At 42.8% G+C, this 13,726-nt stretch overlaps 1 protein-coding gene across 1 annotated transcript; it reads right to left on the bottom strand.

Moving 5' to 3' along the window:
• Nucleotides 1-1,084: 1,084 nt before the first annotated feature.
• On the bottom strand, nucleotides 1,085-12,963 carry KIAA0408 (the record flags this gene model as incomplete). The annotated part of the gene is made up of 7 exons (XM_083432338.1): nucleotides 1,085-1,174; nucleotides 2,023-3,367; nucleotides 4,563-4,642; nucleotides 5,653-5,964; nucleotides 7,936-8,131; nucleotides 11,069-11,221; nucleotides 12,824-12,963. 7 exons carry the CDS (start codon nucleotides 12,961-12,963, stop codon nucleotides 1,085-1,087), a joined length of 2,316 nt encoding a protein of 771 aa, XP_083288464.1.
• Between the last annotated feature and the right edge of the window lie 763 nt (nucleotides 12,964-13,726).

The raw sequence follows: 13,726 nt of genomic DNA, 5'->3' as shown, positions 1-13,726 counted from the left end.
CATCTACCTCAGTATTGTCTACCATGACTGTCAGTTGCCCTGCCTGGAGATGCCGGGGGTTAAACCTGGAGCTTTCTCCATGCAAAGCAGCCGCCCTGAGAACATAAGAATGGAAGAAGAACCTGCAGGATCATGCCAACAACGGTCAACCAGATGCCTGTGAAAAACCTGCAGCCACAAGAGCACTCTCCCTGCCTGTGGTTTCTGACAACTGCTACAGCTCTTCCACAGTACACTACTTACAATTCCCCCTTTTTAAATTTGAAAAGCTGTTTTTAGAAAAGGACTTTTGGAGTGGGAAAGTAGGGAGGGATATGCTCAATCTTGTCCTGACGCAGTTGCTTCTCCACCCCTAAGCACCTTTCAAGCAACTTTCCAAGCTAAACAAGGACATCTGGGATACCATCTTGCATGCAATGTCTAGTTTCTGCCCTACTCTTTGCCTTCTTCCTGTGGCCAATGTGGCTATCCGCTCAGTGGCAGCTTGTGGGGGCGGGGCAGGCAGAAGCAGTGGCGTCCCCTCAGTGGCAATAGGCACTCATAGAACCATAGAATTGTAGAGCTGGAAGGGTCCAGACGGTCATCTAGTAAAATCACCCTGCAATGCAGGAATCTTTTGCCCAATGTGGGGCTCAAACCCATGACTCTGTAATGATTGAGTTATCCATCATGAGCCATTGTGCTAATTGAAACAGGGATGAGGTGTCACACTATGCCAAAGACTCCCCAGTTTCACCATCTAGCCTCCCACCACCCCCATCCTGATGAGTGCAGTAGTATCCTGGGAGGATGCCACTGTCTTCACACATGGACACCCTCAGCCACCGCTGAGGCTGCTGTTGCTTCCATTTTCAATCCTTTTTGTTTCCTGGTTCTTGGGATAAAACAGCAAAATTGCTTCTGTATTGTATTGTATTCCCAGAAGCCTAATGGCATGGCTCAAAAGGAAATTGATGGCAAGGAACTGGTAACAGCATAATAAAATTACTTCTCCTTTACCAGGACCGTGTTGTCTAACTGCTGTTACAAAATGAATGGCTAAGATATTTTCTTGCTGAAGAATTATTAAAACAAAGGCAGACTCTTAAAGGAACACGGCAAGCTTCTCCTCTTTGTTCTCTTTATGTGCATCAAGGTCTTTAGACCCTGGAGGAGTTTTGCTCAGAAGGGCAGCCTATAAATATTTTAAGGAAGACAAGCAATGAATAATAAAATGAAATGTTAGCATGGTTCCAGTAAAATCAATGGAATATCAGGAACAGGGATGAAAATGCACAATCTGTGGGTTGCACGAAACGTATATTCTTCCCCGCTTTGGCCAATTTTGGGACTATTTTTACAGGAACTTTACAATCAATTCAACCTTACTCCAGCCAGCGATCATTTCTGGCTTTCAACATGTAATATTTAAAGACATTTGATTAGATGATGAATGCCAATCCACCTTGCTTGTACATTTATTTTCTATTATTTTTCATGCCTTTTGAATCCTTTTACATCAACGAGTTATTATCATATCCTTGCACTAATTCTGTGATGTCTTATGGGCTCAGGGCTCCAATGAGCAGATGGAAAACCCACTCTGCAGACCATTGTTCCTAATTCACACAGTCTGTTCCACAATGGACTGAGCATGCAGCAATTGGGAAGCACTTTCTGGCAGCGTCAAATTGGGAATTGTAATAAATCATCCTTGAGAGGTCTGTCTAAAATTTCTCCTATAACAGATGGTGTAAAATGCAAATGGAACCCTGAGAGAGCTGTGTATGCTGCATCCGATATTTGATTTGTTAAGGAACCAACCCACCCATCCCACTCATCTCTGAAGGTTACTAAGCGACTTGGGCTGGTCACTCCCTCAGGCTAGCCTACCTCACAGCACTGTTGTGTGGGTGCAAGAGGCCCAGGGACTAAGAAACTCAAGGAAGGCCATATTGGACAACACGTGCCACCTCAAGCTTCTTCAAGGAAGAGTAGGGTCAAAATGTGACAAATGGGTCAACTTTCATTTTAAAGGCATACCTCGGGAAATTTCTGCTTCTCTTTGCCATGCTTGGCATAAAGCCCAACGTGTCGGGTTGAATTCTTCGGCTGCTCCTGCTTCCCTTGATCTGTCTGGAGCATTTCAAAATAGTGGCCCAATTTCTCGCAGCTGCCACCCGCCAATTCCGAACTGGGCGGCAGCCAGCGCTCTTTGTGGAGCTTTGAGTTCCATGCAGCGGTTGACTTTTCATAGTTCTTCAGAAGCTTCTCGACGACCCCATAGTTGGATCTGGAGTCTGCGGATCGCGGGCGGCCAGACAAATTGCTTGGCTTCCAGTCGTGTTCATGGAGCATATGCTGGTAACCACTTAGGAGTCCATTGAGCTGCCTCTGCTGCCCTGTGGCTTTGACATTTTTGCTGGGCTTGGAGGCTTTCTCGTCCATTCTTGAAGAGAGCCTGGAATTCAGAGCACAGGCTGGCTCTTCCTTTTGCGCCCTGCTGGTCACACTGTCCTGAACTATGGGGCGGGGTTTGGGGTCTCCAGACAGCACTGGCACCACTGGGTTCCGTTCCACACACTTGTGGCCTTTATCTGTGTGAAACACTGTTCTGTTGAACTCGTCAATTTTTGCCTCCAGCGTTTCATTTCGTTGAGTCTTTCCAGTTCCATAGCCAGAATCACCCAGGGTGTTGCACACAGGGGCATATAAGTCACTGCTATAATGCACACTGCTTTGCGATATAGGATGCTGTTGTTTCTGGGGCACCATATTTCCGTCAGAACAGCTCTTCTGGACAGAATGTGAGGCAGAGTCCTTTTTCGGACTATTCCCAACCTTACTTGCATCATGAGACCAAGTGTTATGAGAAAATCCTGCAGGCAGCTTGCATTCAAGGGACTGATCCCTTTTCTCAGTGGGTACCGTGGTAGCCATAGCAGGCCCACTAACAGATTTCCATTCATTTGTCAGTGGCATTGGAGCATCACATTGCTTTGCAAAAGGCAGGCGAGTCAATGCACTTTCTTCCTGGTCCTCCTGGGTCTCGCAACTGCTTTTGTGCCCTGTTTCTTTTGCTAATGCTTCAGAAACCTGTGCGAGAGAGCTGGCCAAGTGCCGGGAAGTGCTTCTTGGAGGCACAGGAGGGGCTTCTCTTTTCTGCCAGGGAAAAAAGCCTGTTTTCTCAACTCCAGCAAGAGCGCTCGATGGCATCTCCTTTGAACACCTGCTAATGCCCATCAAGTTCTTCTTGTTGTTTTGCTCTTCTGTATCAGATGCAATTGAAACTCTTTGTGGGTCATGGTTACGCACATGGTTCATCTCTTGCGTGATCAGTGCATTTTCAGTTTCGGCAGATTCTCCCAGGAAAGGAAACAACTTCTTTCTACAAATGTAAGAAAAATATTTTATATTAATCAGCAGTGATTTAACTATTCTCTCCATTACACACATCAGTCCAGCAACAGAATGTCAATGTTGGACTTGAAGTGGGGACTCAGTCCATGTTCTGTTTGTTTGTTTGTTTACCTACCTACCTACCTACCTACCTACCTACCTACCTACCTACCTATATCAATAGGCCCACATCTTTATGAAGCCCATGAGGAGTGTGATCATTCTACACAGCAAATATCTTGAAATCTCTTTCTTTTCAACATGCCAGGGTACCAAATCAGCAGCACAACATAACAAAACACATCATTGCCTAAGGTTCTTGTAATCTCATCTTTGATCCCTTAAGAGAACTATCCTAGGGGCCCACCAGCATCCCCCAGAAGAACTGGCTAACCTGAGCGATGTTTGTATATATTTTTGACAAGCCGTTCCTTGGAGAGAAAAGGAACTTTAATCAGATAGCAACAACACTTGTTGGATTACAGAAGCACTTCCTACTTCCCTGTGAATCAAATCCTGTGCCCAAACGAGAACTTAGGTTAGTCACAGCTATCCAAGGCACTCAAGTGTGACTAACTTTCACTGCCTCAGGCCGAAAGAGGTAAGACCAATGTGTCTTTCACCTTTGAGCTCCACGGGCAACTAAAGCTGGGGGACAGCCTATAAAGCATGCCATTCTTTTTATAATGTTTTTAATGTCGGAGGAAGAACTTTGGGGAGCAAGTCCCTTGAAAGGATTAAAGTGTGGTTTCACTGCTCAGCTGCCTCAGATGAGGGGAGGATTTTAACAGGAGCCTCAGGCTGCTGTTTCTTTCACAACCAGATCTAATATGTGATGTGGGCATAGCTTTCAACTGGATTTAAGGTAAAGCAATTTTATTACAAGTAGAAGAGGCTAGAAATTTCTCTCTCTCTCTCCCCAAGGACACTTAAAGTGATGATGGGCGACCTGTGCCTTCCCTGCCCAGATGAGGCTGAACTACAGGTCTCATCATCCTTGACCATGCTGGCTGGGGCTGATGGGAGCTGGAGTCCAACATTTGGAGGGCCACAGAGCCTCCACCCCGATTAAAGACTAAAGTATTGTGAACATTTCTCCAGCTCTCATTCAACGTTTCCCAGTTGTTTGCATGTGGCCCTGTGTCTCCAATGTGCCCAAGTAAGAACATCTAATGTAGTGATACCTTTTGTGGTTGGACTTCTTGCGGATTTCCTCTTGGTAGCTGCACAAGTCTTCGCTTACTTTGGCAAGTTCTTTAAGAGCCTAGAAATGCAAATAGCAATCTTTTAGTGTGATCAGGTTCTTATCAAATTTCTAGAACGGCTGTAAACACAGCTGTAGCCTATGTTTTCTATTTCAGAGTTAAATAAAGAAGGGCCACATCACAAAAGATACAGACCTGGTAGAGCCATAACTTTTCCTATCTGCTATTTACATTATTGTGTTGTTATGTCTGTGATTTTGATGTTTTATTCTGCTGCAAGCCACCTTGAGTACTTTTTGTAAAAAGGCAAATAAATAAAGCAAAAACCCTGTACACCATGGTTTACCAAATCAGGAGCTAGCCTTATGAATAGGCCACAGCCTTGCCTCACTTCCTCCTCCTTCCCTTTCCAAAGCATCTTCCCCTCTCCCCAAGACTTGGTCATCAGCCAAGGTCCTCCTACAAATGGGAAATTGTAATTGTAATTTCTGGAAATCACAGGTATGAAGGAATCTGTTTTTATGCTAATCGTGACTTGAATTGATATGTAATGGCAAACCAAGAAAAGGAATAACCAGGAAAAACTGTACCACATGGGAAAGGAGGAATCGCAGAGGGCACTTATTTTTGAGGTTGACATCCCACTTACAAGCAACAGTTCCCAGCAAATCAGTGTTATGTCTAAATCAGACCACAAACTGCAGCAAAAAGGCTATGCTATCAAATATTTTAAACAAAAAACAGCAAACAGAAGAGTCTACATGGCTTGACTGACAAGTTCCGGAACCCTCAGCACCCAGGAGATATATTTTGGGGACAGAGGGCAGCGTGACATTCATTTTCTTAGATCTGTAGTTAGCATGTTATCACACATATTCAGTTCAGCTCAGGACAAGCTGATCTGATCTTGTCACCTTCTAGTGGACTCGGAATAGACTCAGATGAGCTGAACACATCAAGTCCATCCGTTAAACAGCCACTTATGAAAAAGTGTTGACATGTAAGAGGTTGAAGCCTCTGAGCTACCTTCATTTTCCCTAATTGAAATACCCATTACTGGTTTACTCACAATATTGAGATCCTGTGTGTAATTCTTGGTTGTTTTCAAGCCTGGGCAATCTTCAGATTCCTTGTAACTCTCAAAGGCCAGAGTATCATTTGCAAAAGCATGGTTTCTTCCCTTGTTTTTTGCATCTTTGCTCTCCTTTTCTGCCTTGCCGAGAAAACTCTCTTTGTCTGCTGAGCAAGAGTTCAGTCCTGGTGTGTCACTCCAAACTGAAGAGGGGGAATGTATGGGCCGTGTCTGTGCCTTGCTATGAATGGCCTTAGTCTCAGAGGCATTCATATTGCTCTCACGCCTTAATTTTACCTCCTGGTAAAGCTGGAAAGGAAACAAAAAGCCTCCTATTAGACCACAGTGATCTTACCAGTTTGATGAACAAAGGGTGATATCTGTTTTCATGTTGAGCTTGTGTCATCAGACTCCAAGGTCTGGATTCCTCGGTGGGCTGGAATATCTGGAACTTTTTTTTGCTACAGCATCATTTCTTTTCCAAAAATGGTGTTGGTTTCAAACATAAAGCACATGCTGCTGCATACTGGAACAAGGTCTGAAAAGATTCCCATTGTACCACACTAACTCTCAAATGAAGCATCTCCCAGCTGGGCCAACTCTTGGACATCCAAACCAAACCGAATACATGGTGCACCACAATAGGGCGTGATAATTGGCACAAGACTATGTAGAGAAGGCATATGATATGAGAAGCAGAGCAGAAGAGCCACTCAGATCCTATTGGTGGGCTTCCAATTGGCACCAGGTTATCTACTGTGAGCACAGGACTCGACCGTATGTGTGTGTGGTTATTGTTTTGGTTTGTTGCTATGTTATGTTGCTTTGTGTTTTTATATTGTAAATTGACCTGAAATCCTTGGATGAAAGGTGGTATATAAATTTAATAAATAATATAATAATAGATGGATCTTTGGACTCATCCAGCATGGTTCTAGCTGCTCTTCCATTCATTCTCAAACTTGGAAGCAGTATCCCTAAGGATTCCTGACCAACTGCTATGGGAAGCATGAGTTCAGCTGTGACCTCTACCAACATAGGCACAGATTGCACAACAGCCTGTTAGGCTTCCTTTCCAAGGGGAACAGACAGATATAACAACTGATGGCTCTTCTGCATTTTGCCTCTGCACAGATATCAATTTCAGCTCCCTCTTCAAATTCTACCTTTTCATCTCAAATCAGTTTACAGAATTAGCAAGGCAACAACTATAATATGGAATGGTGATGCTCTTCCATGGAGACACGAAAGATCTGATGGGCAAAGCAATGGCATCATCATTACAAGGAATACGACTAAGAGGAGCTTGTTAAACAGCTACACTTCACTCTGAAGGCACAAAATGGCAGAGATCTAGTGGGGTGTATCAGCCACCTCAGCTGCGAACCGCCAGGCAGATGAATCAATGCAGACACATAGTGTGAATGTGGAAAACCAACAAAGCAGACACAGAATCACCAGCAGGAATAGATTCTATGTCCTGGTAAACAAAATACACTGCTAAAATGGCAACTCAAGGGAGCATCAGCAATAATTATACTAAACTCGTCCCATGGGTTAGAACTGTGCGAAGACTGGCAGAGAACGAATGAGTGAAGGGTGTATAAATACAGTTTGTGTCTAGCCTGCGGTATGTTGTTTATTGTACTCTCTTGCTACTGAATGCCATCAATAAATATAGCAGGGCTGAGCCAGAATAAATGTGTCCTGCTCTCGTGTCCCTGGATTCCAAATTCAAGACATTCCTTTGCATGCTAATAAACAAGATTGGTCAACATTAATCTCAGAAAGCAATGTCTAAAAAAGCACACCTAGATTTGGGGTGGACAGTCTGTGGCACCCCAGAGTATGTTGGACTTCATGACCAGGCATGATGGAAATTGTTGTCCAACAGCACTTGCAGGGCCGCAGCTTGCTACCTGGCATCTTTTTTTGCACGGATTGCTGTTCCATAATACAAGGGTATGCTCATGACCCCTTTAGTTTTAAAAGCACAGTGCAAATTCTTCCAACACCATTTCTGGCATCAATAGCATGTTAGCATTAGCATGCTTTCTACAGCAATGTCCCAAAAGGCATCATGCTTCAATGTTTATAGAATAAGTGGTGCCTGAAGAACTCCCCCCCCCCCCCCTGCTTCTGAACAGTGGCATAGACACAATGGCTGATTCATTCCAACCCTATGGATTCTTTGGTGAAAGCATCTTTTTAAGTTTTGGGACTTTGCTTAACACAGTATCATCATGTTAGTTGCTGACATGGAAAAGAACCCCAAAATACCTCTTCTATTTTCTTCTGCATGACCTTCCACTGGCATTCCCACTCCTTCCTTTCATTGTCAAAGCGCTCCAGAAGCTCCATCTTCTCTTTATTCCAGTTCCTCTCAGTTGTGCTCTCCAGTTGTGTCCGTAGGTCCATAGCTGCAGTGACCGAACAGAGAAATGTCCGTGCACCTCTTATCTCTTCTAAGACTTTCCTGGAATGTGTGGGAGTTACGGAACGGCAAGCCTTACTTGCCTCTGGCTCCAGCTTTTGGGTCAAGTGCAAAGGAGAAGAGCAAAGAAACAGGGAAATCAAACAATCTGCATTAAAGGTTGGTTGCAGAGTATGATTCTATACCTCTTGCTTTAAAATACATACAACACAACAACAGGGCAATCTGCTCAGTTGTCCTGCCTGAGCTGGCCTCCTGCTGAACAAGCAATACACAGGTGGATTTTTCACTAGTGGAGACCAGAGAAAGCTCTGAAACAGGGCCTTCCAAGGGGAGGACTCAGCTGGCCTGGGACCCACTGGATTCCAAGCCAATCTCACTGTCATCACACAATGGAATTGGACTGCTGCAAGAATTGGGCTTGGTCATCCACTATGGCAGCTGGCAGGAAGGGTGGGTGTGAGTTTGGATTCTGCTCTTAATCTCTGGCAAAATGGAAATGGAGGAAATTCAAAATCTGTGTAGAAAGAGCAAGTGCATGACAGCTCCTGTAATCTCAACATATGCAGAAACTGCCTTTTTATTTTTAGTTTACTCCAGTGGTATTTTATATTCACAAGACTACTAAAAATGCAATGCTGAACTTGTTGATTTTTTAAATATTTCTAACGGTTTTGCAAAACCGTACAAGGTTCTTGGAAGATGTTTCAAAGATGAAACAGGAGCTGCATAATCTATATATGCCAGGCAGAGTATTTACATGATTTGCACAATTTAATTAAAAGCAGGCACAGGATCTTGGTAAGTAATTTCTTAGCAGGTGCAAAAATGCTTATCATAGAAGCATGGTGCAGAAAGATATGGAATGTTATGATGGGTAAACTACTTACTATTATTAAGATATGGTTCAGCACTAAAGCTCTGATTAACTTTATGAATGACTCTGATTAACTTTCTGGAAAACATACATTATGTTGGAAGAAAAATAATCCAGACAGAAATACATGTCTATAGATTAGCAATGCCATAAAATTAAGCATTTGGTCTATCAGAACACAAGCACAATTGATTGACTTATTTAAGTATTACATTTTTGCATTTGCAATGTTGTATTTGGAAAAGTAGTTTCTTTGTCTTTATCTTTTAAACATATTTTTACAAAATAAAAATAAATTTTAAACCTATGCAAAAAGAGATGTGTGGCATGATCACCAAAAGATCTGCTATTTGTCTAAATTAAGAAATTAAATTAAATTTTATTTTCATTAAAATAAAAAGTACACATTCAAATGTGAGCAGCTGTCCAGGATTGTGATACTCAGTCTTGCAAGGTAATGCTGAGCAACCTCTGTTCTCCCTGGTGCCTGGCAGTGGAAATCAAAACCCTCCAACCTTGCTAGGCCTGGAATGACCAAGACACAGTCCATGTCCTACTATCTCACACTCTGTTGACAAGGCAGCCAAGAATCTAAAGATAGTAAGTTTGCTAATGAAGATGATTTGGAACTGATGCAGTCAGTCTCTCCACCTGCTCTTCCCAATAAACAAATACACACACACAGACACACTGAGGGGCAATCTATACAACAATGGTAGGTTGACTTCAGTCCTGCAGAATCTATACTTTTGCTTCACAAGAATCCCCACAGTCAACCACGTATATTAACTGTGCAGAGCTCATCCATCTTAAGTGTTTTTGAGTATTCATTACTGCTTAAGAATATAAGAGACAGCTTGCAGGAGCAGACCAATATCCCAGCAACCAACAGTCACTAGGTGATTATTGGTCAGTGGTCTACTGCTTCCCTGTAGTCTACCTATCTCCATCCCACAATACGGATGCTCTTCATGCTTAGAATCATACTATGATTTTATTTTCTTAATTCAAACCAACATTGTCAAGGCTGGAGAAAGATGACCATAATAAAATTTTAGGCCTTCCTTATGGGGGCTAAAAAAAAATGCTACTGTATATTTCTGATGTCCCAACCCCAAATACAAAAAACTATTATATAAGCTGGATTCAATTAACAAGTCCACTAACAGAATCCCACACAATAATTTGTGCTAGCACAACAGTGCTTCTCCCTTTCTCCTTCTCCTGTGCCCCCCCAATTGGTTCGGGGGGGGGGGGGGATCCCCAGAACAACGCGCAGGGAAAATGTTTTGCCTGCCAAGCTAAAATGCTTGCACTGACAGAACAATTGCCACAGCACCACATTCAATTCCTCCCTACATTTCTTTGAATGACGTTTCACCAAAGCCCTGCTCATGCAACATGGTTTGTTTGTACAACAGATTTATAGGGTTGGGATGACATGCACTGTCCCTGCATGGCCTATGTGCATTTTGTAGTCCTTCTGAGCAGACTCTATATGTGTGCAAATCATAGATGAGATCGAGTTCTTTTCACAATGTGGTTTGGGGCTTAGGGAGCACCCCTTTCACCCCACCCATTGTGCCCTTCACTGTATAAGCCAAGAAGTCAAGGAAGTTGCTTAGGGAAATTTTCTCACCCCCTCAAGACTATGGAAAGCAGTCTTGCTTGGCAGCCACAAACAATATCTAGAGCTACCAGAAGGAAACATCTGTCAATTCCCAAAGAATGGGCGATGGCCTCCTTTGCCCTCCTGAGTTTTCTGCACTGCAGGGGGTTGGACTAGATGACCCTTGTGCTCTCCTTATATTCCTAAGCAACACAACCTAGATGCAGGCTTGCTACCTCAGTGACAAATAAGTATATTTTTGATTGGTGTTTTGCTGCCTACATCTTAGTTTCATATTTTTATAAGTTGGAAACCACCCAGGAGTTACGTCAACATGATGAGTGATCTATAAATGAAACCAATAAATAAATAATATATTTCTTGGGGAAGGAAAGTAGCCATAGACAAGTATGTATTTGCAGCGTGAGAAGGGATGACAAATTCCTTATCATTCCTCTTCAAAATCATATGTATGCTACTGAGTGTCTCTCACCTGCGTGATGAAACATTTAAGCCCTTCTTTTTCTGGATCTCACCCAGACATTTCACAGGACTCTGAAGCTCCAAAGGGCTCGCTCTTTTCTCCTCTCTTTGCTTCACTTTCCAAAGCTGACTCCGGATCCAGTAAATTCTTTTGTGTTTATACCTGCCAAGAAAAAATTCAGGGCAGTTTTATTACAAACGAGGGTCACTGCTGGTAACTGAGCTGTTCAAATACAACACAATATTCTTAATAAAAAAATGAGGAGCGGCCAAGAGGGACTGATTGTTTAAGCAAAGGTCTTGGCTTCAACTAGGAAACAGTCAGCAGATAAAGCTTCCACGATTTCTTAGGCCAAAGTTCTAGCTGACTGCCAGGGGCTGCAATGACTGTTGCTCAAAAACAAATTCTTACATAAAGTTTCCACTGCCCTGAGAGCTCGTTTGCAGTCTAAATGTCATTTGAAATAGAGCTTGTGCAGCCATTTCAATATTTTTAAAAGTTTACAATAATGTAAAATCACTAGGTTTGATTTTCTAACAAAATGAAGCTGCACAGTATTTGGAGGGGTGCTACAGTTACCTCTGAGCAGACCTATTCAGATGAATTACAAGACTTTTATTACTCTGACTTCAACTGTATGAAGACTGGTCAATCTGCAGGTTCCGGTGCAAAGCAATAAAATAAGGCAATGTGAAAAAGCAATGATCTTGAGCAGCATTAAGATATAGATGCATTACAGGACAAGCACAAATATAATGCATTTTACCTTAATGTGTATTGATTGTGCCCTTGCAATGCATGCTTTTGCAGTGAAGCTCAGTAGATTTAAAACAAAGGAGCACAAAGCATTTCTGCAATTATTTCTTGGTTGCTTAAAGCAATCCTTGCAGTGTACAATCTGTTTCCCACCAAACTACATTTCTGAAACCACACTGGAGACCATCCAAATGCAATCAAGCTCTGGAAGAGCACCACGGGAGTCATTGCATTACATGTAACATAGAATGGGATGGTTGGAAGGAGCTGGAGGTCACATAACTCAAACTTTTGCCCTATGACAGGTCCTGCTTTGCCCCAAGCACTCTCAGCAGATTAGCACATGTCAGATGGACCCCTTGTTAGAGAATTGCCTTGGACTCAGAAAGCCTGGACCCAAGTCCCTCTTCTAGTTGAGATTCATTCCGTGGCAATTCACTTTGTGACCTCCAGCTTGTCCTCTGTAAAACGGGAACAAAAGTTACCCTACTTGCAGGGTTACTGTGAAGGTAACAGCAATAAAAGCTATGAAGCATATTTTTTTTTTGCAAATTAATCACGTTGTAGTACTAGAAGGCTTGAGCAAAGTAGTCACTGTCCTTGAAGGGCAACTTAGTGAAACACATCCAGATGGCCCAACCCAGCAACATCTTGGGTGATATCCAACTGTGCCCATCTGCTAGCAGAACAGACTTCCACTTGCACAACAAAACTCCTCCTTCCTCTCCCTCCCCCTGCAGCCTCATATGCACCCCCCTCCAAACTGTTTTGGAGGGTTGGGGAACTGCAGGAGGGTGGAGAGTAAGAGGAGGCCTCCTCACACAATGCTTGACACTGCCCCATTTATATATATATATATATATATTCCCTTTTCATTCTTGTTCTCTTCACTTGCTCCCATTGCTGCTTATGGATCTGCCACATTTTCTTGCTAATTTCTCCCATTGATACTGACACTCAAGCATGACATTTACATGTGGAAAACTGGATCACTGTTTAATTTTGTACCAAATTCTCAAGCTGGTATTATGGTGGATAAATTCCTTAGGGGACTGTCCTTTAGCTCCATCTCTTATTCTCCTCAGATGATCCTTTCTTCCCTGGGAGAGCAGAATTAAATTTCCCTTTCCTGTATTATCTGTACCCATACGGTCAGGGGAAAATAAAAATAAAGGCTTGGTTGAAGAATCATGGCAGATAATTTACATCAAAGCTCATTCTCCATGTAAATAGGAAGCCTTTTCCTTTTAAAAGAAATAGCTAACATGCAGTGTGTGACACAGCTTTTGTTTTCCACAGGGCGTCCATCCTTTTCGACATGTCCTAGACAAGGTCAGTAGCTCGATACAGCAGTAAACTGTATGCCAACAATCAATGACATCTGCACCACTGGTTGTTTCCTATGTCAAGCAAACAAGTTTTTCTTTTTTTAAAAAAAGAAAGCAAAACCGTATAGCATTATACTTTCCTTCTATCCCACTCTCTCTGCATACAAACACACATACAAGTCCAAATAGTTTGAAATAAATACCCTTCTGGGGCACGGACGGCAGCAGCTAAAAATAACAGATGGTGACATCAGCCAAGGAGGTGTTATGTTTTAACGGAGATGAACAAAAGTGGTTGCACAAGTCAGCTCTCCGGGAGAGCCCTCTTTTGATTTCTCAGCAACGCAGCCGTTCAGCTGTGCCAGATAGTTAGGTACATGCTACAAAACAGTTACTTTTGATCACAACTGCAGCCAGCTACTGTGCACTTGAACACACACATCCAAGACTCGGGCTGTGAAAATCAAGAGCCAAATGATTAAATAAAAAAAACACTCCCTCTATCAAAAAGTGCACCCAGCCTTTCCTTAAATAATCCATTTCTTAGTAAGATGATTACTGACCTACATTCACATCAAGAGGA

This window comes from Podarcis tiliguerta (genome assembly GCF_965153285.1).
Source record: "Podarcis tiliguerta genome assembly, chromosome: 3".
NCBI lineage: Eukaryota > Metazoa > Chordata > Lepidosauria > Squamata > Lacertidae > Podarcis > Podarcis tiliguerta.
Note: the sequence above shows the minus strand (reverse complement) of the source record. Positions and strands in the feature narration are given on the sequence as shown.